The sequence below is a fragment of the Lemur catta genome, chromosome 24 (assembly GCF_020740605.2).
Source record: "Lemur catta isolate mLemCat1 chromosome 24, mLemCat1.pri, whole genome shotgun sequence".
NCBI classification, from domain to species: domain Eukaryota; kingdom Metazoa; phylum Chordata; class Mammalia; order Primates; family Lemuridae; genus Lemur; species Lemur catta.
Window position 1 is genome coordinate 2,383,456 of NC_059151.1, and position 26,787 is coordinate 2,410,242.

The window sequence follows — 26,787 nt, forward strand, 5'->3', positions numbered from 1 at the left end:
AACTAATTTTAACTTTTTAAATGTTCACTGTTTCTGTTTTCAGTTTTTCTGGGATTTATCTTCATATCTCTGAATAATATATGCTTATTTCTTGATTGAGAATTTTAGATGCTATCTATGACTTTGCATGATGGAGGAAGATTTAGCTCAATAATAGTTTCCCCCCTCAATGGAGCTATAGCACTATTTTCAGTTTCTACTTTAATTCCTTTATCACTTGACATACTGTACTTGTGCCTTTATTGTTGGTTCTCCCTACTTCAGACATGTCCCTTGACTTCCCGTTTTGCTCATCTTGTATTTTGGGGTTGATATTTTACTGCGGCATAACCAAGCCTACATTTACTGATAAAAATATAAAACAAACATCCCAAACAGTTTCTAAGTAATGTCAGTTTGTATAATTGTGGTTTGGTTTTTATCTGTTATTCACTCACAGAGACATCATATAAGGTTATCGTGAATGAACGCATTGTTCAGTGTATAGAAAGTTTATTGCATGCACAACAGAAATGCCGTTGGTTGTCAGCTATTGTTAAATGTTAACACTTAGGAGACACTAATACATCCAGTAAATGTTTTTTTTTTTTAAAGAAATTAGGAATTAAAAATATTTTGAAGCCATTTGATTAGTTTGAATTAGTTTCTGAAATGTAAGGGGGATAGCACTTCATAGACGCGGTATTTCATTCCAGCCTTTTTCCCGCCATGTGAATTTGAGCTGTGGAAATAAAAAAAAAGGTGGGGGGGGGGAGAAAAGAATGAATGAATGAACAAATTAAGATTTATCAGTCCCATCATTTTTATATTCCTATGTTCCAAGTATCGGAACTTCCATTCCCTCCCTGCCCTACTGCCAAGTTGATACATATTTCAAATCTAGGTGAAATACGGCCCGTGTTTCAGTACAAGCTATTGGGGACAGTCACACCACCCTTCAACGTGCACATGATTCTCCCAGGTTAGGGCTTTGCCAATTGCATTCATTTACTCATCCATGAATATTTATTAAGTGCGTTTTATGTGTCAGGCACTATTGCTGGGTGGAGAGGGATCCAGTCGAATGATCTGTAGGTTGCTAGATAGAGTTAACTTGTGTTATTAATCCTCACACGTGCCAAGAGTCCCCAAAAGGCAGAGAACCAAAAACAATCTCTCATTGACTGGATCACCTGGCTGGAACTGTCACATTCTCATTCCCTTAGGGCTAATTTGGCATCCGACTCTGAGTCAAGGTGGTAACACAGCCCTTGAAAGAAACATCGTTCCTCGGGAAGAGAATCAACAGTCAGTTCTCACGAGGCAGGGTACGGGGAGGACAAAGAACGGTAAGAACCCCCCATCTTGACTCTGCTGCCAGGGGTCTTCAGCCTCTGAGGAAAGGCAATGCAGCAACCAGAGGACGGATGCTGGTGCTGCATCCTGAAGTCTGGCTCAGAGGGGGACGATATTTAGTGCCGCATGTGGCACAAATAGCTCAGAGAGAGACAGATTGGACGATTATCGCCTAATCCTATGGACGACTGCACCGTCCTGACCAACCATTCTCCAAGACCCTGGGAGGCAGGATTTTCACAGAGAATAGCCCTCGCCAGGTGAAACTAAACTTGGGTTACAGATTCTGCAGAGATGTTGGGTGAAAGACTGAAAGCGAGGACTGGGTGAGCCGCTGCCCTCTGCCCTGAGAGAAGCAGGAGGAACCGAGAAGACTGAAAACGTGAGCAGGGAGCTACGGAAACCGGGGACGTGAGCGGCTGCCCAGCGACGAAATGGAGCCATTGAGAAGTTCGTGACTCTTCTCCGTAGCCGGGGCTTTGGGAATTCTGGCTAACCGGGTGAATTGTCCGCTCTGAATTTAGAGAGACTGAAATAGCTTCCTATCACTTTGGAGAAGGGATCATTATTCTAATGTCGTGGTGTTCGCAGGAAGGTACATGACACTGTCACACTTGGTATGACATCTCAGTTGGTTACCGTCGATCACAGTGGACCCGAGATCTAGGCTTAGGGAAATGAATGTCCTGTTGGACACATATGTCTACTGCCTTTAAGTCATGATATGTAGACGTGGTTTAGACGTGACACGTTTAGTGGCACTTCACACAGCCATCTGGGGCAGACATTCTAACCACAGAATTCTCTCCTGTTCCGTCGGGCTGTAGCTCGCTCAACCTGGGCCCCGGGAAGCTGGTTACCAGTTGACGGGGCGTGCAGGCTGGTAATGAAAAACCCTCGACCGGCTAAGGGCTATCTCATGGGTTTGTGAGAAGGTGCCAGGGATAAAAGATGTCTGAGAATTTTGTTGGGATATTTGTAGATCAGCAAAGAATTCTCGCCAACTTACCAAGCGCCTTTCAGAAAGCATTCATTGCTTTTCTTTTGTCAATATCCCGCTTCAGTTGACACATGGCACACGAAGGAAAACATGACCACCAGAGCCAATCACTGCACAGAGATCCCTGTCAAAAAAACAAACATGTAGCCCATAAATATAGTCACACAGTCCTCGCCTTTGCGTCGTTTTCCAAACCTCTTTAAAATACACATCTCATGTCGCTTGTTCATCATGAGAATTCTGTGACATTATCGCCATTTTTCTGGTGACCCAGTGAAATGGAACGACTTGCTAAGGGCACTCAACGACTGGTGGCAGACCCTGGCCTTTCCTGTCATGATACTAGACGGTTTCGGGGGAACGGCAGGTGACAGCCACAGCCCCACCCTCTCTCCTCAGTTCTAGAATGGTTCCCTTCAAAGTGAGTTGTCCAAGGCACCGGTTTTCTCCAGTTAGAGAGTAGGTGCCAGGCCAGGCCCCACTTGGTACCCTTCAAGCCATGTTCGTTGACATCTCCCATGTTTGTTCTGCAAGGGGGGAAGTCCAGAGAGAGGAGAGATATATAAATTAGGAGAAAAAGAGAAAAGAGAATGAATAGCGTTCGGAAAAGACATGGAATGGGCCCGTGTGCAGCCATGAGGGTCCCCCCCTGGAAGGGTCCAGTTGGTGCCTAATGACCCCTGGCAGATGCCCCAGATGGGTCCTGCTCTGCCCAGGGGCACGGGGTGGTCCGGGGAGGGCTGGTCTAACAACCGGGTGCTAAGACTGTGTGTCCCCGACTGATTCAAATGACCTTGAAATCCAATGTCTGATAGCAGCTGTTTTAAAAAATTGTTGCATTTAATACAATTTCCAATTAGATTTAATTTATTAGGCATTAGGAGCTCCCAAATGGCGAAATTGCAAATGACTTAGTTTTCATTTTTATTATTGCTATGGAGATTTTGCTTCTCGTCTAACAGAGTAAGCATGTGGAACAAAAAATCAACAAGGAACAGTAATGTTAAAAATCTAATGTTGCGACCCTCACGGGATGGAGGAATAGATATTCATACTGAAAACAATTCAGTCTCTTGGCCTTCTCTTTTTCCCTCATAAATCATCTGAAATCCTTTAACCCTTCCTCATGGTACGTATTTTTTCAGTCTTTAATCTATTATTCCTTCTATCTTTTAAAACTTTGGAAAACCTACATATATTGAATACACATATGACTCAAGGAAGAATTAAATAGTCTCATTCAATAAGCATCTAATTACTTTCCTGCTCCAGCATGTCTATGTTTGTTTTTTTACCTCAGGTAGTTGTGGGGTGTTTTGTTTTGTTTTGCTTTGTTTTTTGAGATTGAGTCCTGCTCTGTTGCCCAGGCTAGAGTGAGTGCTGTGGCGTCAGCCTCGCTCACAGCAACCTCAAACTCCTGGGCTCAAGCGATCCTCCTGCCTCAGCCTCCTGGGTAGCTGGGACTACAGGCATGCGCCACCACACCTGGCCTACCTCAGGTAGTTTTTAGGGGGAATAAAATCTCACTACTATTTGCTGAGAAACCTGGGAAAACCTGTACAGCACACCCCGATTCTAAGCCTGTTTCATAGTATATACATATAGAGAGAGAATGGAGGGAAGAGAAAAAGATTCTTCTTCCCAAATAGGAGGAAGTGGACTGCAGGTGAGTACCGGGCTGAAGCCCGTAAGGGACATAAACGCCCTGACTGCGGTGGCTTCTGGAGGTGCATGCCCGCAATAAAGACGCCGTCCCCACACTCCGTCTGGTTGAAGGGGGCTGGTGCTTTACCTGTTTGCAAGCTGCTAAAAAGCAGTTTTGTCATGAGCACTATTTGCAGAATCGCAGAGGGAGCGAATACAGGAATGAATCGTGGTGTGTGGCTGAGTACACACCTACTCAGGAAAGCCAGGGGGTGAAGTGGAAAAAACCAGACCTTTTTGGAGTTAGTCAGAATGAACTTGAGTCCCAATTCCAGCATTTACATATTCTGTGACCTTCAGCCCCTCTGATGCCTGGTTACCATATCTATAAAGTGGAGACAGTCCCTGCCCCGCACACAGAGTCCGTCGGTAGCGAGTGAGCAGGTACGTGTCCAATGACATCGCAGGACACGGCAATGTGCTCTCAGCGGTGGTCCCCTCCTTTGCCCTTGTCCCTGCCCAGGCTGCGCCCCCAGCCGAGGAGCTGCTCTCTCGGCTGTGCCCACGCGGGAGGGGCAGAGCACAGAGGCTGCACGGTCGCAGCCCCATAAAAGTTTGCATAGACGTAGGGGACACAAAGCAGAGAGCCTGGATTATGCAAAGTGGCCCTAGGAATCACAGGTCATTTCAGAGGTCTCTTGTAAAGAGGAAGGACAGAGGTGCACTGTCCGCTGTACACTTACTGGATCTGTGCCAAGGAAACTTACTGTCATGGAACCTTAGACCTAGGAGTGACCCTAGATATCATTTAGCACAACTTCCTCGTGGCAGATGAAACGGACATTGTCCAGTGACTTCTTGGAAGGTCATAAAGTGAAGCTATTTCCCGAGTTCTTCCTGGAACCTTGGTCACCAGAGTGCGGCTCTGTGCCCTTCCTCTGTACCATTTTGGGTCACGGATAACTTGGAGAATCTCACCCTCACACCTCATGGACGTGACTGCATATACATGACACTTTGCAGTCGCTTTCGGGAGGTTCGTGGTCCAGCCACAAAAGACCCAGGCCGGGCGCGGTGGCTTCTTCCTGTAATCCCAGCACTTTGGGAGGCCGAGGCAGGAGGATTGCTTGAGGCCAGAAGTTCAAGACCAGCCTGAGCAAGAGTGAGACCCTGTCTCTGCAAAAAATAGAAAAATTGGTCCAGCATGGTGGCGTGTATCTGTAGTACCAGCTACTCGGGAGGCTGAGGCAGGAGGATCGCTTGAGCCCAGGAGTTTGAGGCTGCTGTGAGCTAGGCTGACGCCACGGCACTCTAGTCCGGGCAACAGAGTGAGACTCTGTCTCAAAAAAACAAAACAAAACAAAAAACAAATGAACAAAAACCCCAGCTTTGTGTTATGCTGCCTTATGAGTGCAGAATTGTGTGGGCGAGAGCAACAGGGAGAGCTGAGAAGCCAGGAAGCTAAACAAGCACGCACAGGAGAGATGAAGCTGGGAAAACAGGTGAGTCACTTGCTGAGATAAGAACAAAAATAACGTCAATAATAGTTCTTTATCAAGCATTTATTACTTGCCAGGCCCCGTGCTGAGCGCTGTCGGTATATTCTGTCCCGTAACTCCTGCTACAACACCAGGGAGGGGACATCATTACGACCATTTTATCAGTGAGGGGGCGGAGCCTTAGGAAGGCTAGTAACTTGCTCTCTGTCACCCGGGAGCAGTGAGTAGGGCGGGAACAAGAATCCTTCACGGCACTTCTTTGTTTAAAACATTTCAATGGTTTCCCAGCCCACTCAGGGTAAAAACCAAAAAAAAAAAAGTCCTTATAATGCTCCGATCCTTGTTGTTGCTCTGACATCATCATGCTCTTTTATTACACCCCTGCCTTACTCACTGTGGCTGCTTGCTGCTTCTGGAACACTCCAGATAAGCTCTATTTCAAAGCCTTGGCTCTAGCTCTTTGCCCTGCCTGGACTTTCCCCAGGTGGGTCATCCACTGACCCCCTTTTTTTTTTTTAATTTTTATTTTTCAGAGAGGGGTCTCACTATGTTGCCCAGGTTGGCCTCAAACTTCTGGCTCAAGTGATCCTCCTGCCTCAGCCTCCCAAGTGGCTGGGACTCAAGCCATGGCCCACTGTGCCCAGCTTTTAGCCTTTTAGAGCTTTATTTTCTAACTAAGGTCTTCCCTGATAACCCTATTTAAAATTAGAACCTTTCAACATTCTTTATTCCTCTTCCTTGTTTTATTTTTCTCTGCAGCAATTAATCAGCATTCTACCTACAATACTTTTATTTAGTTAGATTTTGGCTGTCTCTTCCCACTAGAGAGTAAGCCCCCCCCATTGACAACCGTTATAATAATAACTGATTCAGGCCGGGCGCAGTGGCTCACGCCTGTCATCCTAGCACTCTGGGAGGCCGAGGAGGGATGATCACTCGAGGTCAGGAGTTCGAGACCAGCCTGAGCAAGAGCGAAACCCCATCTCTACTAAAAATGGAAAGAAATGATCTGGACAGCTAAAAATATATATAGAAAAAATTAGCCGGGCATGGTGGCGCATGCCTGTAGTCCCAGCTACTGGGGAGGCTGAGGCAGGAGGATGGCTTGAACCCAGGAGTTGGAGGTTGCTGTGAGCGAGGCTGACGCCACGGCACTCACTCTAGCCCAGGCAACAGAGCAAGATGCTGTCTCAAAACCAACCAACCAACCTAGCGTGGAGCCGTGCAGGGGTGAGGGGCCCTCGCACGGATCCCGCGGGACTGGAGAGAAGCCCTCGGGCTGTGGGTGCCAGCCCCACGCGGGGACGCCCAGGGGACTCACCGGGATGCCGTAGCGGGTGCGGTACAGGGTCCTCATGGCCATGCTCGCCCCGCACAGGCAGAACTCGTCCATGTCGCTGGCGATCATGGCTGACAGGATCAAGGGACAGAAAGCCCCGCAGAAGCCTGAGCAGAGGACGAAACCATACGGGGGAATCAGTGCACCGTCACCGTGGTGGCTGAATGACACAGCTTGCAGAAAGATGCTACCTAAGGAAATGGCCTTGGTGGACATTCTGAGCAGGCGCTTCATGTCCTGCTTCTAGAGCCCGGCGTGCGGGTCGAGGAAGGTCTGCGTGTCACTGCGCTCGTGGGTCTGATTTAACCGTACAAGCTCCTGCCCTGCCAATCCGAGCGCCCCCAAACGGTGTCTCTTCTCTGCCCTGGGTCACATCTGGGTCATGTTTGCACAGGAAGTTGGTGGCATCGGGATGTCGGAGAAGACCCCTGAACGCTATGGGGTGTTTAGGGTCAGAAAATGGAGACATCATTAGGGCTGAAAGTCAGAAAAGCCGTAGGGAACAGATTCTAGACAGTCACTGGGGAAAGAGCAGAGTCCTGTTACTGTCATGAGATGAGAGCAAGGGACAGTTGCGGAATGTCAGCATCCAAAGCTTACACTTGCTGTGACTTCACTTTCTTTTTTTTTTTTTTTCTTTGAGACAGAGTGTCACTTTGTTGCCCGGGTTAGAGTGAGTGCCGTGGCATCAGCCTAGCTCACAGCAACCTCAGACTCCTGGGCTTAAGTGATCCTCCTGCCTCAGCCTCCCGAGTAGCTGGGACTACAGGCATGCGCCACCATGCCCGGCTAATTTTTTTTGTATATATATATTTTTTAGTTGGCCAGATAATTTCTTTCTATTTTTAGTAGAGACGGGGTCTCACTCTTGCTCAGGCTGGTCTCGAACTCCTGACCTCGAGCGATCCACCCGCCTCGGCCTCCCAGAGCTAGGATTACAGGCGTGAGCCACCGCGCCCGGCCGTGACTTCACTTTCAAAGGATCTGTGAGGCCGGGCGCGGTGGCTCACGCCTGTAATCCCAGCACTCTGGGAGGCCGAGGCGGGAGGATCGTTTGAGCTCAGGAGTTCGAGACCAGCCTGAGCAAGAGCGAGACCCTGTCTCTACTAAAAATAGAAAGAAATTATCTGGCCAACTAAAATATATATATAGAAAAAATTAGCCGGGCAGGGTGGCGCATGCCTGTAGTCCCAGCTACTCGGGAGGCTGAGGCAGGAGGATCGCTTGAGCCCAGGAGTTTGAGGTTGCTGTGAGCGAGGCTGATGCTGCGGCACTCACTCTAGCCCGGGTGACAGAGTGAGACTCTGTCTCAAAAAAAATAAAAAAAATAAAATAGAATAAAGGATCTGTGTAAGAGAAAAGGGCCTGAGAAGATAGCAACACACAGGAAATTATTCTCAGATACACTCTGTGTACCGGTGTGTTTTGGAAAGCTCCGGGGCGGAGCCTTGATACGGCTGTACCCGAGATAAGAAAGTCTCTTTTGTATTGATTGTGTTAATCGGAAGGCACTTTCCAATGAACTTGAAAGTTCCCTCTTGAACACGGAAAGCAGGCTGTTAATCAAAGGTGGGAGAAGGATGAGCCGCACGGAGCATTCTCAACACATAATGGTGATAAACCCTGAAATAAGGAAGATTTTTCTCCATGAAAATGTGTTCTGCAATATAAAGGAATTATAAGTCAATAAATCTTTTAAAAAATGCAGTGTTTCCTGACACGGAACAATCACCAGAGTCACAAGAATCTCATTGAAAACAGGAAAACACTCAGCATCAGCACAGGGAACGAGGTCAATAGAAAACAAACTGGAAAAACACGCCAAGACCACGGGGCCACTGAAGAGGTGAAAATTCTAAAAAGAAAAAAAAAGAAAAGAAAATTCTAAAAAGAGGCAATGAACTAGACAAGAACCACAAACTCAACCCCAGGCAGCTCAAAGAAGTGAGCGAAACAGGTTGGAAAAAAACCCAAAATCGACACTAGCGGGTGGCAGATGTGATATGTCACACTTCAGGGTGCATACTCCTTTTCCTGGGATTAGCTAATATCCAACAGTCTTGACTGCTGCCGCGTGAGAAGCTGGATCTTTCCAGATCTCCCAAATCTCCAAGAGAAGCTTTAAACCTAGATTGGAAAACTAGATTTTTCTGTGAAATCTGATTTTTGCATGCATCCTATTATTTTAAAGTTTAAAGCAAGAAATACAGCCAGAGGATTCATTATGCTCAAGACAGACAAAACGCATCTGAGGGCTAAATTCCCCCCACGGGCTGCCAGCTTTTGACTTCTGATTTTGAGATAATAGCACAGAACCCAACCAGAGCATCAATAACGACTGTCATTATGTCAACAACCTGCTTTCTTGCAGGCAAGGAGAAAGCACAACCACGTGGACTTACAAATCTTTATGTCATCAAAGCACTCCCAGGGGCTGGTTTGCCACTCACTAAGGGTCACACTCCTCGTGCCATATCCCGGCTGGGAAACAACTGGATTCATTTTTTAGGCTAAGTTCAGGAGGACTTTGCCTGTAAAAACAAAACCAAAAAAGTATATTACACACCTAACTGTGCTAGTTGAAAAAACATTTGATTGCGACCATCAAATGACTTGGGGTGGTCGGGCTCAGCCAACTTAGCATAACATTTCAGACTAATGTAGATGTTTAGGAATTAAAAACATGAAGGAAGGGGGAGAAGTCTTATTTATTTACTGATTTGTTTCTAATATCTTAAAATTAGTCACTCAAAAACTTTCCCTAGAATTCTAGAATGTAGGTTTAGATCGCTGGTTCTCAACCAGAGATTATTTTAACCTCCCGGGACATTTAGTCTGGAGATGTTTTTGGTTGCCTGGCATCTAATGGGAGAGGTCAAACACAGGACAGCCCCCGTGTCAGCAGCACTGAGGAGAGAAACCCTGGTTTGGAGGACGACAGCATCATGAAACATGAGCACAGGGCAGGGGCTTCTGACGATTCGTCTAAGCCAGTTTCCTGCCGATGCTTGAGTCCTGCCCACAGCAGGTCTGACAAGCATCCCTGTGAGGGATGAACCCAGTCTGTGGCTTCTTAGACCTCAGATGTCCAAAATGCACTTGCCGTTGCTGGAACTGAAAGCTCAGTATGGGACCCTGGCGTCCCTACACCTCTGCTCACATCCTGTTCCTCACTTCCTCCTGCGTGGGAAACTCTGCTGGGCCCACCGGCCCTACCGCTTGCCTGTCTCTCTTCCCTCTGCTTCGCGTTCGTACGCGGACAGTTTATTCAGTTCTACTACATTTTTTTTCTATTGAAATAATCTTTTGATTGAAGTATAATATACAGACAGTAAAGTACAGAAATCATATGACTGGTGAGTTTTCACAAAGTGAACAATCTTGTAACCACAGCCTGATTGAAGAACTAGAACAGCCCCGGCCCCTCCCACCTTCCCACTGTCAAAACCCTCCACCCTAAGGTAACTTCTGCCCTGTCTTCTAGTACGGGAGGGTTTTTTTTTTTTGCTTGTGTTTGAACCTATGTCCAGGTATACTGAATTCTAGATTAATTCTAGATTTTTGTGTCTGTGACTGCTTTTGCTCAAAATTTTTATTGTGAGACACAACCACACTGTGTGTGGCAATCATTCATTCATTCTTATTGCTATGTAATATTCCCTTATATAAATGCACAATTTATTTATCCTTGCTACCATTGGATCATTCCCAGTTTAGACTAGTGTGAATAGCATAGTGCTGCTATGAACATTCTTGCACATATCTTTAGGGGGACATATGTATGTATGTATTTCTGTTCTGTCTATAACCTGGGAGTAGAATTGTGGGGTCTCAGGGTTAGTAGATGACCCAAACAGTATTGCAAAGTGGTGGTACCGACTTGTGCTCCCATGTAGGACAGTTCTGGTCATACCACGTCCTCACCAATACTGGGTATTGCCACCAATTTACCCAGGGGCTGCTAAAGAAAAACAGAAAGTACGGTTGAATGATTATCTAGATAGAGTTGCCACGTTTAGGAAAACAAAAACAAAAACAAACGCAGGGTACTCAGTTAAATTAGAATAAATATGGCCCATGCAATGTTTGAGGCATACTGAAAAATTATTCATTGTTTATCTGAAATTCACATTTCACTGGGCATCCTGTGTTTCCATCTGGCAGGGTGGGAATGACCTTTTGATTGACGCTACCACCACGGCAGCTGTGTGAACACCGGCTCCCGCTTGTCTACCAGAGAGGGAAGCTGGGGTAGGAGGCAGAACAATGGCTTCCATAGGCTGTGCCGGAAGCCGCCCTCCCACCCTGCAGATAGTGATCAAAGACCAAAGGGAGCTAGCGGTGGCTGTGATTTACCCAATCTCTATCGGAATTCCTGAAAGGGCATTTCCTTGGGGGACGCGTTGATTCGTGGACGAGGAAAGAAAATGGAGATTTCTTGAGCAGCTTCTATGGCTACATCCCATGTCAAGCAGCCTGATCTATGCTCTTGGGTTCTGGCCTCATGACAACCTTCTATTTTGGAATCTGACGCTTGGAAAACGTAAGCAGCTCAGTCAGGTTCAAGGCCAGGTGAGTTAGAGCCAAAGTCTGTGCTCCTTCATTCTGCTAAGCCCTCCCCCTGTCTTCTGGAAGGAGTTCTATCCTCAGCAGGTCCTGTTTATCGTCTAGCCTGGGTCCTGCACGGGGCTCCGTGTCTCAGCCAGGCTGAGCTGTCCTGATGGGCTCAGGGCAAACAGCCGAACAACTAACTCTCTCCTTGGCCCTCCCAGAGCTCCCGGTGTCCCCTGTCCCCAGTCCTTGCGGTCCCCTCCGTCCCCTCCGCACGCCTCCTTCTGGCTTTCAGCTCCCTAGCAAATCACTCCATGCGTCCTATCAACCCACCAGTTTCTCACTAGGGCTCTTAATCTAATTTCTGGAACAAGAAGGTAAATAAAGTCAACACAGCTGGGGAAAGAGCCCCTCCTCTCTCCGTCATAGCTTGGGAGGTGACAAAGGCCAGTCACTCACCCGTATTTGGCTGCTGGACTCCTGAAGCCTCCTCCCCCCAGGCCCCTTTAGCTGCTGCTCCTCTCCACAACCTCCCTCCTCATGCTGCCCCCGAAGCCAGGCGCCCCCAGCAGGCCTGTCAGTCCCGGGCCTGGGTCTGACCTAGGGCCAGTCCCCTCCTCCGCTCCCCCGAGCCTTGGGGTCTCCTAGGCTGCGCAGTCTCTGCATCACAATGGGGTAGGCCTCAGGCAGCACTGGTGTCATTTCTGAATGACAACTCTCAGTCATAAGGAATTAAAAAGTGGCCTGGGCACGGTGGCTCTCTGGGAGGCCGAGGCAGGAGGATCGCTTGAGGTCAGGAGTTCGAGACCAGCCTGAGCAAGAGCAAGACCCCATCTCTACTAAAAATAGAAAGAAATTATATGGACAGCTAAAAATATATATATAAAAAATTAGCCGGGCACAGTGGCACATGCCTGTAGTCCCAGCTACTCGGGAGGCTGAGGCAGGAGGATCACTTGAGCCCAGGAGTTTGAGGTTGCTGTGAGCGAGGCTGACGCCACGGCACTCACTCTAGCCCGGGTGACAGAGCGAGACTCTGTCTCAAAAAGAAAAAAAAGAATAGGAAAAAAAAGAAAGTAAACGGGACGTGTGCCCATGAGCTCATGAGAATGTTTAATTTGGGGTGCGGGGGCAGAGAAAGCACAGATGATAAATTGGGTCCTTCCATACGTCCATTGTCTTTCTACCATCACTAACCTCTCTGCTGCCCGAATTTATGACCTTAAGCTTCTTCTCCGCCTGAATCCTGTGATTTATTAAACCGGTGTCAGGCACACGTGGCTCTGTGAAGATTGTTCTTCCCGCTCACACCCTCCAGCCTGCCTCTGCGGCTCCTCGCAGTGTGATCTGCCGCATCTGTCCAGCCTTCGTACACTAGCCCATCATCACCCTGCAAGCAGGCCCGGACTTGCATCACTCTGCAAGCAGTTCGAGACCAGCCTGAGCAAGAGTGATACCCCCCGCCCTGTGCCCCCGTCTCTACTAAAAACAGAAAAAAATTAGCCAGGTGTACTGATGCTCACCTGTAGTCCCAGCTACTGGGGAGGCTGAGGCAGGAGGATCGTTTGAGCCCAGGAGTTTGAGGTTGCTGTGAGCGAGGCTGACGCCACGGCACTCTAGCCCGGGTGACAGAGTAAGACTCTGTCTTAAAAAAAAAAAAAAAAAAGTCACTCAGGCAAATGATTAACACCTACCATTCAATTCTTCCTGGGCTTCTGTTAGTTATTATGCATAGCAAGATTTTACTGCCTTGATAGTTTATTACTTTTTTTAATAGTTTTTTTTTCTCTTTTGAAAAAGGATAGGGGAGAAAGACAACACATTTGCAACATGGAAAGACATTCTGTTACAAAAAACACGTACCACACCCAGGCTAACAGAGAATCACAGCCCAGGACAAGCAGTAGAAGCTCTGCAGAATACTGTGGGGTTTTCTGGTTTTGTTTTTGTTTTTTTGAGACAGAGTTTAGCTCTGTTGTCTGGGCTAGAGTGCCATGGCATCAGCCTTGCTCACTGCAACCTCAAACTCCTGGGCTCAAAGACAGCTAATTTTGGGCTAATTTTTTTTTTTTTTAGTGGAGATGGGGTCTCGCTCTTGCTCAGGCTGGTCTTGAACTCTTGAGCTCAAGCGATCCTCCCGCCTCGGCCTCCCAGAGTGCTGGGATTGCAGGTATGAGCCACCGCGCCCAGCCCACCCTACAGAACACTCAACGACTTTGTCGCTACAGCAATTCAAAGACACTTCCTAGGGATGTGATCACGTTTGGAAGTGGGACCGTGGGAAAATAATCTTGCCGGGGCATCCTTTACCACCTCAGGGCTCAGTGGGTTTCCATTGGAGAAAGGAGACTCGGCCTTTTATCTCATTCCATTTATTTTATGTGACGTTTGCCTGACAACATTGTTCCCCGAGCGTGATTTACTTATAACTGGGCAACAACTCAAACTGGATGAAGGTTTTGCTTATTTATTTAGAATTTCTTTACTTCTCAAGGCATTTAAGGGTCTTGAGATGTGTTTAAAAGTAAGGATGGGGCAGCTGGTCCCGGGTCTCAGGGATGCTAAGGAGATGCACAATCTTCCTTACTGCCCGTGCAGGGACAGAAAAGGCATGAGACCCTTCCTCACCCTCCAGGAGGGTCCCCGCCGACACTCCTGATGACAAAAGACGGGTTGAAAAGAGAAAAGCAAATCTATTTATTCATGTACTCATAAATTGACTTAATCAAAGTTTTATGCGAAAGAAGAGTCTTCAGAAATGAAGACCCAGTGACCCCGGGAGACCCGTTCTGTTTTTACGCTTGGCAGAACGGACGGCCATGCAGAAAAGCGATGGGTCCAAGGCGCAGAATCTGATGGTGAGGGACTGAGGGGTGACGCAGCCAGGCCTGTGTGCTCAGAGTCTTCCTGGCCTTTCTGTGCAGCCTTCCTTCCTCCTGGGTACGGGGCAGGACCCCTCTGGAATGAGGGTCTTCAGGGAGAGGGGAGAAGGAAGAAGAGTGACCCTGTAGGTTCGACGGCTTGCTCTGGGGGAGAGGGGCCCCAGTTTCTATTATATGGAAGGACTGGGGGCAGAGCAGAGACACGGTCAATGGCATTTTGGGACTATCCGTCTGGCACCAGTTTGCAGCCTGGATTCCCGAAGGTAAGACGCATCAGATGTCACTGTAGAAGCAACGTCATGGCAAAGCGGAGGATGCGGAGCCCTGAGCAGGGCTGCAAGGTGAGAGGATGGATTTTGTCAGGAACTGGGTGGAGGAATAAGAGAGGAAATGAATCCCTTAGTGAATCATGAAACAGGTGCCCATATAGGCAATACTATAGATTCATATAAATACATCAAGAGTAGCCAGGACTGCTGACTACACATCTGTTAGCTTAACAGAGATCAGAATGTCCTTCATTCCTATCCGTGTGACTTTAACAAGCCATGAAAGAGCATGATGTTTAGGCCGGGCGCGGTGGCTCACGCCTGTAATCCTAGCACGCTGGGAGGCCAAGGCGGGAGGATCACTCAAGGTCAGAAGTTTGAGACCAGCCTGAGCAAGAGTGAGACCCTGTCTCTACTAAAAAAAAAAAATAGAAAAAAATTATCTGGCCAACTAAAATATATATAGAAAAATATTAGCCAGGCATGGTGGCACATGCCTGTAGTCCCAGCTACTCGGGAGGCTGAGGCAGGAGGATCGCTTGAGCCCAGGAGTCTGAGGTTGCTGTGAGCTAGGCTGACGCCACGGCACTCACTCTAGCCTGGGTGACAGAGCGAGACTCTGTCTCAAAAAAAAAAAAAAATCCAAAGTGCTTAATGTCTTTTTGTGACTGTGGCTGGCAGCCCCTAGCGTAGCTTCAGGAGGGTGGCAGGTCACAGGGAAGGCCGAGGCAGGATTAGAGGGTTGGGACTTCAGCCCCACCCACAACTCCGGGAAGGAAGAGGGCCTGATTGCCCGTGGCCAGTGATAAAGCTTCCATAAAACCCCAGAAGGACGGGCTTCAGAGAGCTCCCCGCTGGGTGAATTCAGGAGGTTCCTGGCGGGCGGAGCACCCATAGAGGGCACAGAAGGTCCACGCCCCTTCCCATACCTTACCCTGCCTGTTTCTTCATGTGGTGTCCGGCGATGTCTTTTGTAATATCCTTTACAGTAAACCAGTAAACACGTTTCCCTGAGTTCTGTGAGCCACTCTAGCAAATTAATTGAACCTAGAGGTCGTGAGAACCCTGATTTATAGCCAGGCTGTCGGACGCACAGGCCCCAGCCTGGGGCTTTCCGTTGGCATCGAACTGGGGACCCCGTCCTAACGGCCATCGGGGGGCCAAGATCTGGGAAACTGTCCCTGTAGGACAAGCAATGAGCCCAGCAACGGAGACAGAAATACTTTTACAGGACTATTCAGGAAGGACTCAGGGGAGAGCTGTATTTTAAAGAAGTCAGACTGGCAGACGGGAGTGCACGTGTGCACACGCGTGCACATGCGTGTGTGTGACTTCAGGCTAGGAAATTCACCAGCATGAATTGTTTGTCCTCTTACGACTGAACGATGTGGCACGGCCCCAACCTCGCTGGTGTGGCTCCTTTCTTTGCAAACAGGCTCAGCACACTCTGGGGCTGCGAATAGGTAGATTTGGTGGAGGGTGACTGATGCCCTGAGAAAAACAGTCAGGATGGGTGGGTGTGACTCCTGACACTGATTAGGCTGCTTTAAGGTCGTTGCCATTTTTGAAAAGGACTGAGTAGCCAGGCAGGCTGATGCCATTGTTGGGTAGAGACTGGAGCGAGTCCCGTAGGTATTGCTCTTGTAGCTATCAGCCATTTGCAAACGTTCGTCTAGACAGTATGGCGTAGAATTGGTATCCCCACGACTCACTGTGTGATCTTGGACTAGTTACTCACCATCTCTGTGCTTCAGGTTCCTCATGGGGCGATTGGCAGGATTCAAAAATTCACAAGACTAGCACAGTCTATAAGTACATGACAAGTACTCAGCAAATACTTATTTTCCTTTTCCCTCCATGAATTAGAAGAGCAAAAAAGGGAACCAGAGTGAAAAGGAATTGAGGAAGTAGAATGCGCAGAGTTGCCCCATAGGATGAGCAGTGCTGGAGAGGGAACCCCGAGGATGATTCCTGAGCTTCCGGCCTGGCACCCCAGCCGGCAGTTGTGGCAGTTACAACTCCTCCCGATGCAAGGCATAGAATGTTAAGCAAAAAGTCTCTCAAGACATTTTAATGTCTCCCCATTTACAAAATAATACAATGCCATACTAGTCAAAAAATTACTCAGGTGAACTGAATAATATAATAAAATAATTTGGTGTAGCATACATATAAGGACTTCTTACATCCCATAAGTAAGAAAAATATTTTTTTCATGAAAATGAAAAAGTCGTATAAAAATTTGTTATATAGGTGGTCACAAAGAAAGCTCTAACAACAACAGAATTTACTGGTCACATTCTCTGATCAAAAGCTGAAAGATTATAGATGTATTTTAAAAAGTGACTAAGAAACCTAAAGTAGTTAGGAACTAAGGAACGAACTTCTTGATAAGTCTTGGATCAAAAAGGGAATTAAAGGAAACGTATGATCTAGAAACCAAAGTAAAGGAAACCGCTTCCTGTTGAGACCAACAGAACCCAAAAGTGGTGCTTGGAGGAGCACTGAGTTCTCAGATGCCTTCATAGTTCCGGAAAATAAAGGAACTAAATATTCATCTCAAACATTTAGTAGGAGAAATCAGGAAATTAGAAGTAATAAAGATAAAAGTTGGAATTAATGGTATAGAAAAAAGAAAGGAAATCATAGAAGGGATAAATAAGTCAAATCTACTAAATATAACTCCAAAATTTACCGAATAAACTAATAAAATAGACAAACAACTTGTAAGTTTGAAGAAGGAAAAAAGAAAAAAATAGAAGAGATCAGGATGACAGGAGAGTCATAACCATGGGTACATGAGAGACTACAAGGTTCAAGAGATTTACGACAGGCAGTTCTATGGCAGTATGAAAAACTACAGGAAATGTATGGTTTCCTAGTGAAATACAAACTTTCTTTGTTTTTTTTGTTTTTTTTTTTTTTTGAGACACAGTCTTGCTCTGTCACCAGGCTAGAGGTGCTGCGGTGTCATTACAACTCACAGCAACCTCAAACTCCTGGGCTCAAGCGATCCTCCTGCCTCAGCCTCCCGAGTAGCTGGGACCACAGACACTTGTCATCACGCCTGGCTGATTTTTTCTATTTTTAGTAGAGACGGGGTCTCGCTCTTGCTCAGGCTGGTCTCGAACTCCTGACCTCAAGCGATCCTCCCTCCTCGGCCTCCCAGAGTGCTGGGATTATAGGCATGAGCCACCGCGCCTGGCCAGCAAATATTGTCTTATAATAGGGAAACAATAAAAGCATTTCGGTTTTAGTCAAGAGACAGATGCCTGTGTAACCGTTATTATTTAATATTATCTTAGATCATCAGACAGAAGAATTCAGTAGTAAGCACACACATCCTAGCCCTTCCCTCCCTCCTCAACTGTGAGGCCCCTCGAGCACAGAAACATGCCTGCTGTTTCTCCCAGTTCGTGGAGGAGTTCCTGACACGTGCCAGGCACTGAGTAAGTATTTATGGAGCGACAGCATTTGCAGCCTTGCGTCTCGATCGCTGCGTGTTTGTGAGTACGTCCGCTCTTCCCTTTGGGCTGGAAATGCCACGAGGGGAAGGTGGTATCGCGGACACAGCAGGGACAACAGACGCCTGTTGCCTGGCAGGTGTGACGACACGCTGACACGGTTGCTAGGGGTGGAAACAGAGAGGAAATCAGAGACAGATGTGCACGTCTTTGTGAGGGGACTCTCGGGGGCTCTCCAGAAACCAGGATGAAACGAGGAGAAAAGAATGAATCCAAGGCTTGGGCCCCAGCTGCCTGGGAGAGCCGTGTCATTAGAACAAATGTAAGAAACTTTAAAAGCAAAACTGGTTTTTGTAGAAGACTAATAGTGTTAGATGTTTGACTTCGGTGACGTTATCGGGAGGCCCAGGTGGAAATACCTGGCAGCCAATGTGAAACATACATCTGGAGAGAAGTCATGTGCAGAGAGTGGAGCTGAGGGTTCTCTGCTGAGGTGGGAGTGGAGGTCAGGACAGGGCGTGACAGGGCGTGAGTGAGTCACCCAGGAGCGGGGAAGGACACTCCAGGACCTAGGGCTGGAGACCTGGGTCTGTCCAGTGGTGCTACCGACCAGGTAACTCTGGCCACGCCATTTAACGGCTCTGAACCTCGTGTCTTCAATGACATGAGGGGCTAATGACACCCGTTCTCCCCCACACAGTATTGGCACGACACGATGCATGTGGCCGTAGTTTGCACGCCAGCAAGCACTTGCAAATTAAGGATTTCGGTGGAGGATGGAGCTGCGGGCAGACTGGCCATTAGGGTTATGACCTTGCCCCTTGACCTCGTCAGTAGACACCTCCTCCTGCTTCAAATCTCCGCCCAGAAGCTTCCCTGATCTCCCCATACCCAATGCCCCCAGCATGAGCTGCCATTGCAACTTTACACTTGTTACCGTGACGATTTTTTGTTTTTGAGACAGTGTCTCTGTCACCCGGGCTGGAGTACACTGGCTCAGTCCTAGCTCACTGCAGCCTTGAACTCCTGGGCTCCAGCAATCCTCCTGCCTCAGCCTCCCCAGCGGCCAGGACTACAGGTGCACACCACACTGGGCCTGCAGTGATGACTTCATCCGTACCCCCCTCCTCTCTCAGGGGCACCCCAAGGAAGCGAGCTGCCCATGCATTTTGCTCCCGACTGAGAGCGTGGGGCGTGGCAAGTGTGAATAGAAGAGAGAGAAGTAAGTGAGCAAAGGCAGCAAGCAGGTGAATCAGAGAAGGAGGAAGAAAAACAGAAAACCACAGCTAGAGACAAAAGCTGCAGAGAAATTTTCAAACAGGAGACAGGGTCAGCAATGCTGAGTGTTTTAAAGAAGCAGAAGTGAATGAGGAATTAGAAAAACCCTGGATTAACTGTACTTAGAAATTTGCTGCCTGAAACAATGGTTTCTATATGCCAAGCGGCAAAGCTGTTGGCTGAAACTGGTCTCTGGTTTCTAAAGAAGGTAAATGTAAATATTTAAAACCCATCCTGCTTCTGTTGGGTGTTGACCCCCAGGTAACCTTGCCGTGCGAAGCAGAAAGACAAAATGCTGGTGACTTCAGGAGAGCAGCTTGAATGGAGCTATAGAATTCCAGGAGCCGAAACCAGGTGTTGATTCTCCACGACAGGTCTGTAGCTGCTGCTAGAGAAGTTTATGACTGTGGGCCTTTGTTCCAAACCCAAGAGCCACTATACATCTCAGTTCAATTACTTTGATTTGTCTCTGGGGAAAAAGCAGAGTCAACATGGAGGCTCATGTATTCTGTGCAAACGTTGAATCTTCCACATGCTATTTCATAGCGCGGATGCTCGTTTTCTAAGCTCAGGTTTCGACTTTGCAATATGAAATATTTGGGAGATATTTTGTTCCATTTGATCCTACAGATCTGTGCTTGTATCTGTAAGGATTCCAGAGGTGACAAGAATATTCTCAAGCTTTCTATAGGGTCTACCGTAAAATAAAATGCAATGTCTTTATCTCATGGTGGTTTTTCCAGTGTATGGTAGAGACTTCAGCGGTTACATTTTTAAACATTGTAGTAATAAACGCGTAACATAAAATTACCTCTTAACATTTCTAAGTATGTAGTTCAGCAGTGTTAAGTATATTCATACTGTTGTGACATCAATCTCTGAAACTTATCATCTTGCAAAATGGAAACTCAATGCCCTTAAGCAACGACTCCCCATTTCCTCCTCCCCCCAGTCCCTGACAACCACCTTGATGGTTACGTGTCTTTCCTGGGCCAGTTCCAAGAAGCTCTGCCCAGGTGGGTGACCCGAACACATCCCTGGGAAGTCAGAACCCAGGGTCACTAAGTACTCCTAGATATGAGGGTAGTCATTTGGCCAATCCACAGATTCAATGATGTGAACAACCCCAAACAAGGAGGAAACAAAATTCAGGGGTGGATCCACAAACACCAAAAGACAGACAAGAGTTTGGATCCAGGAAGAGCAATCGAATTCCCAGGCATGAGTCAAATACCTGGTGCTTAAAGGAGGGGGCAGTTCCACAGGTGGAGGAAATGTGGAGAGATTGGGTCAGGTGGTTCATTCCGTAAATATGGATTGAATATGCCCAGGCTGACCCTGGCTGGCATTTGGCCCTCATCAGAAATAACCAGGATTCCTGGCCCCAGGGCACTTGCAGTCATGCAGTCTGGGCAAGATAAGGCAGATAATAATTTTGTGTTTATTTGCTGCCACTTCCACAATTTCTTGCATGCCTGCGGATATCCTCTTTCTTCAGATAAACTAAGGCTGGCTGTATCCTCAATGTTTAAATCTCATCTTATTTCCCACCATACAGTTCTTTTATAGCATCAGGGCTGAAATGTTCACCACGTCAGTGAGTCTGGCTTGCGCACCGTGCATGCCTACTAAGCATTTACAAGTCCTTAAGCTCATTTACCCCTTAGAAATGCCTCAGGGGAGAATATTATCATCATTTTGATTTTGCAGATGAAGAAACAGAAGCTCAGAGAGGCTGAGGGAATTTTCCGGAGTCACAAAGCTAGAAAGGGGCAGAGTTAGGATGGGACTCAGGTGCTGTGGTTACATTTGGTGATGTTTTTACTTCCCCGTAAGTTAACCTCAGCTAGAAACTTGTCCGTCAGTCCTCAGTACACACGTTGATCTCGCACTTACTGAGCAAGTCATTTGGAACCCTGCAGTGAGTGTGACCCGAAATATCAGTCCCCTCCTGGGCTGACATTACAGTGAGGGAGACGGACAATTAGTTACAAACAGCCACGCAACTACAAACACGCTAAGCTTTGCAAAGGGAGGTGCTTCGGGAGGGTAAAACACAAGAACCCTGCCGAATGCAGAAGGATGAATTAATGCCTTTTGCAACAATTTGGATGGAACTGGGACCAGTATCCTAAGTATCTAAAGAATGGAAAAACAAACACCACATGTACTCACTATTAAATTGGAACTAACCGATGAGCACATGTGGGCACAGAAGGAAGTAAAACTCAGTGGAAATCAAGTGGGGAGGCGGAAGGGGGGGACGGGCGAAAACCTACCTAATGGGTACAGTGAACACGATCTGGGTGATGGGCACACTTACAACCCTGACTCAAGCTTTACAAAGGCGATCCATGTAACCAAAAACATTTGTAACCCAATAATATTTTGAAAAAAACACAAAAACCAAAAACCCTGCCTAGGCAGGGGTAGGGGTGGGGGTGGAGGGCGTGACAAATGAGAATTTTTCTTTTGAAAACAAAGCTTCAGGACCCTGACTTGATTGCTATTGGCTACAGCCAGACACACTCACGTTTGTTTTGTTCTATGGGAGGGTTGTTTTGCACAGGTGGGTTCGATTGAATTGTGGGTAGAACGTCTGATCCCCACCCAGACCAGCTGAAACCGGTTTTGGTATTTGCACAGTGTGAAATACATACTCTGTGAAGTTCGAATACACTCAGTTTAGGCTGGGTGCGGTGGCTCATGCCTGTACTCCTAGCACTCTGGGAGGCCAAGGCAGGAGGATCGCTCGAGATCAGGAGTTCAAGACCAGCCTGAGCAAGAGCGGGAACCCCGTGTCTCTAGCAAAAATAGGAAAAATTAGCCAGGCAACTAAAAACAGAAACAAAACATTAGCCAGGCATGGTAGCACGTGCCTGTAGTCCCAGCTACTTGGGAGGCTGAGGCAGGAGGATCCCTTGAGCCCAGGAGTCTGAGGTTGCTGTGAGCTAGGCTGACGCCATGGCACTCTAGCCTGGGCAACAGAGTGAGACTCCGTCTCAAAAAAAAAAAAAAAAAATTAAATACATACATAAATAAACACACTCAGTTTGGAGCAAAAACTAGAATTAACACCTGGCTGGAGAAGCAACACCTGACCTATCATTGCTTGTGTTAGGACGGACTTTTAAACAAGGGTAAAGACAAGCATTGTCATGTTTCCGGAAAACAAACAAAAAAAAAACAGCCCTGTTTGCCAGTGTTTCTCAAATCTTGAGAAAATGATTTCTACATTGTTCTCTTCCCCTAAATTGGCACAATCTTGGAAAAAGTTGACAGGGTGGTGTTAACAAGACGCAGTTGCAAAAGTTACCGGTAACGCAGAAAGGAGCCTACTTCACCATAACGAGGGAGCGGGCCTCCGCAGTTATTTGCATGTGCACCTGGTTGCTCGTTAGTGTTCGTCTTAATGAACCGCGTGAGCTTTAACCACCTTCACCGGCTGCTGTCAGACCCGGAGTGCCCACCGTGCTCAGCGGGTCACGGAGCCACAGCAACGGCTTCCGTCTTGCCACTCTTCTGTCGACTACACGACAGGAACATGCTTTCCGGATTTTCTGGAACCGTCCCAATTTTGGACATTCAGTTTATGGTCACTCGACAGCTCCTTGGAGACAAGGGACAGCCCCGTCACTGTGTGTCTGTCTCCAAGAGTGTTTGCACAGTGTATATACTTAACAGATGAATTATATGCCTGATAATACAGAAATCACTCACCACAATTCTGAGCGACATTAATTAAAGCCCGTGATGTCAGAGTGTCAGTCTTTATGCGTTTATTAATTTATTGATTACCTTATTGATACATTGAACACACGTTGGGTGCCTGGGCTGTTGCCACATGCTTTTGTAGATGCTGGGGATCCAGAAGTGAATGAAACAGGCAAAAATTCCTGCCCTTGTGGCACTTAAGTGAGGAAAACGGATGAGAAAACAATTAATAAGTTAAGTGTACGACGTATTTGACGGTAATAGAAAATATGGAGACAAACACGGGGGGGGAGTGTTGGAGAGGGACGGTTTGCAAGTTTCGATGGGGTGTCAGGGGCGGTGCATCCGGGCCGAAATCTGGAGGAACTCTGGAGTCAGCCAGGCAGAGCCCCGGGAAGAGCCCTGCAGGCAAAGGCGCTGGGCTGGGAGGACGCCTGGCACTTCCCAGGAGACCAAAGGGGGCAGGGTGTCTTGAGCAGGGGACACAGTGAGAGAAGCAGGCGCTGACTGGGGACACATCATGCAGGGTGTCCTGGGCCATCGTAAAGGCCTCAGCTGTGTTCTGGGTCAGAGGGGAAGGCTGGAAAGTTTTGATGCGAGGAGAATCATGATGACGGTACAGTCACGTATTGCTAAGGGGCAGGGACATGTCCTGAAAAAGGCGTCAGTAGGCGATTTTGTCACTGTGCCAACGTCACTGAGTGTCCTTACCCAAACCTAACGGTGTAGCGATATATAGGCGTCGCCTGTTGTTCCCGGGCGGCCAACCTGTGGGGCAGGTTACTGCGCTGAATGCTCTGGTCGGCTGTAACACAGTGGCACTTGTGCATCTAAACCCAGAAAAGGGACAGTGCACACTACCGTGCAGGCTTCATAAACAGCGTGCACTTGGGCTGCACTAAATTTAGGAAAATATATTTCTCTTTCTTCGATAATTAACAATTAGTTAACCTTCACTTACTGTAGCATTTTTACTTTATTAACTTTAATTCTTAACTTCTCGATTCTTTTGTAATAACATTTAGCTTAAAACGCAAACACACATACGGCTGTATTTTCTTTATATCCTCATTCTATAAGCTTTTTTTTTCTTTTTTTTAATAGAGAGACGGGGGTCTCGCTCTCGCTCGGGCTGGTCTCGAACTCCTGGCCTCGAGCGATCCTCCCGCCTCGGCCTCCCAGAGGGCTGGGATTACAGGCTTGAGCCACCGCGCCCGGCCTCTATAAGCTTTTTTTATATTTAAATTTTTATTTCTTACTTTTTAAAGTTTTTCGTTAAAAACTAAGACATAAGCACGCACATTAGCTTAGGCCTACACGAGGTCAGGATTGTCACTGTCACTGTCTCCACCTTTACGGCTGGTCCCGCTGGGAGGCCTTCAGGGCAAAGACACACACGGAGCTGTCTGGAACACCTGCCGAAGGACCTGCCCGAGGCTGTTTTACAGTCAACCTTTTCCAACAAGCAGGAGGAGTACACTCTAAAATAACGATAAAAACTATATAGTAAATACATAAGCCAGTAACGTGGTCATTTATTATCAAGTATTACGGACAGTACATAATTGTATGGGCGATATTTTTATACGACTGGCAGTGACGTGAGTTTGTTTACACCAGAGTCCCCACAAACACTTGGATGATGCGTTGCGTTATGATATTGTGATGGCTACCATGTCACTAGGTGATAGAAATTGTCCACCTCCATTATTTTATTTTATTTTTTTTTTGAGACAGAGTCTCACTGTCGCCCAGGCTGGAGTGCCGCGGCACGATCATAGCTCGCTGCAGCCTCGAACCCCTCCTGCCCCGGCCTCCCGAGTAGTTGGGACCACAAGTGAGCACCACCACGCCTGGTTGGTTTTTTTCTTTTTTGTAGAGATGGGGGTCTTGCTACGCTGCTTAGTCTGGTCTTGAACTCCTGGCCCCAAGTGATCTTCCCTCCTCGGCCCCCTAAAGTGCTGGGATTGGCCGGGCGCGGTGGCTCACGCCTGTAATCCTAGCACTCTGGGAGGCCGAGGCAGGAGGATCGTTTGAGCTCAGGAGTTTGAGACCAGCCTGAGCAAAAGTGAGACCCCGTCTCTACTAAAAATAGAAAGAAATTAGCTGGACAACTAAAATATATATATAGTAAAAATTAGCCGGGCGTGGTGGCGCATGCCTGTAGTCCCAGCTACTCGGGAGGCTGAGGCAGGAGGATCGCTTGAGCCCAGGAGTTTGAGGTTGCTGTGAGCTGGGCTGACGCCACAGCACTCACTCTAGCCCGGGTGACAGAGCGAGACTCTGTCTCAAAAAAAAAAAAAAAAAAAAGAAAGAAAGAAAAAGAAAACAAATAATGCCAAGAGATCCCATGTACCGCTTGCTTAACTCTAATTAATTTTAATTTCTGTGCTAATTAAGATACTTCAAACGCCTTTGCTGGCGCTGTTTTGGAAAGCATTACCGGAATGGAGAGTGAGGTTGCAGGGCAGGGTGGGGGCGTGGAGAGCAGCGAGGTTTGGTCTTCCCTCGTGGTTACGGGGAAATCAAAACTAACGTGCTCCTGTGCCCGTGGCACCGTCCCAGCGGGGGCGTAACTCTCTGTGGCAGCGGACGCCGTCCCCGTCTTTGTCATCTCCTCCCCTGCGTGGCGGGGGCAGGTGGGAGAGAGGCTTTCTCTCGTAACGTCAGCCAGGAGGTCTCCCTGCGGCTGGTTTCAGGGCAGATGGGAAAGGACGCTTCTCCCTGGGCTCCAGACTCTCAGGAGCAAACACGGGTTTCTAGTAGCATCTAGATTGTTCCTGGATCCCGGGAGAGCACACCCCTCTGTCAAAAGCGATTGGCAAACACAGGTCCCAGGATGGCATGGTGGCTGCAGTCCTCCCCGGCCTCTTCCTCTCTGTACTGCATCAGCGGGAAGGAAACCTGCTCAGAGACAGCTGGCTGGAGGGAGGGAGGTTTGACCTTTTCCCATCGATTCATCTTCCCCTGTTTACCTGGCTACTGCATGACAGGTGGCCGGCCGATGGGACACGCAAACCAGCAGGCTTGAGGTTCCTCGTGAGATTAATGGGTCATTTGTTTCCACCCTGTGGACAGTTCTGGCCCCGTGTTTGGTTCTTATGCTAATGTCATTTGTGTTACTACTTCTGGATACGATAAAATACTTGGTATTTTATGAGGTGCTTTTGGTGGACGAGCAGGTACACACACATTGAGCTTCATCGTATATGTTATTTAAGATATATTTAAAGTATACAACAGGGGAGAAAGAATAGGACCCAACCATTAATAAACATAACCCTGGGGCTCTGTAATTGTGTAAAATAGAAAACTATGCATACATATGAAATTCAGGCACATTATTTTCTATATTGATAATAACCACCAATAATTGATGTCATCTGGGCAGAACGTTAATGTTTTACGTGCATGATCTCATTTAAACCTGACAAGTCTCTGATACATGCTATTACTATCTCCAGTTTATTGGAGGAGCAACCGAGGTCTGCAAAGGTGACGTTACTGCCCGAGGTCCACAGGGCTGGTTGGCAAGGCGAGGTTTGGACCCAGATCTGTCTGGCACTGGGGCAGAGGTTCTTTTTTTTTTTTTTTGAGACAGAGTCTCACTCTGTTGCCCGGGCTAGAGTGAGTGCCGTGGCGTCAGCCTCGCTCACAGCAACCTCAGACTCCTGGGCTTAAGCGATGCTACTGCCTCAGCCTCCCGAGTAGCTGGGACTACAGGCATGCGCCACCATGCCTGGCTAATTTTTTCTATATATATTTTTATCTGTCCAGACAATTTATTTCTATTTTTTATTAGAGACGGGGTC

The 26,787-nt window shown here is 47.6% G+C and overlaps 1 protein-coding gene and 1 long non-coding RNA gene across 3 annotated transcripts in view; one reads left to right on the forward strand and one right to left on the reverse strand.

Annotated features, from left to right (window-relative positions):
* Window positions 1–480: 480 nt before the first annotated feature.
* The window catches only part of COQ2 (coenzyme Q2, polyprenyltransferase), a 50,048-nt gene continuing 23,741 nt past the window's right edge, over window positions 481–26,787 (reverse strand). Inside the window, exons 7-9 of one of the 2 annotated variants that reach the window (XR_006731194.1) lie at window positions 9,220–9,348; window positions 6,800–6,924; window positions 2,372–2,459 (exon numbers count right to left, since the gene is read on the reverse strand). Coding sequence is in view for 1 of the 2 variants with exons in the window: in XM_045536685.1 (XP_045392641.1) it covers window positions 2,355–2,459 (105 nt within the window). In the remaining variant the exon portion in view is untranslated. Of the gene's footprint in view, window positions 722–2,344; window positions 2,460–6,799; window positions 6,925–9,219; window positions 9,349–26,787 lie in introns of those variants that run through there. The other variant, XM_045536685.1, reaches the window with a different exon arrangement.
* Window positions 11,223–19,989, forward strand: LOC123627234. The gene is made up of 3 exons (XR_006731203.1): window positions 11,223–11,389; window positions 17,825–17,968; window positions 19,523–19,989. It is a non-coding gene; the product is annotated as an uncharacterized LOC123627234 (long non-coding RNA).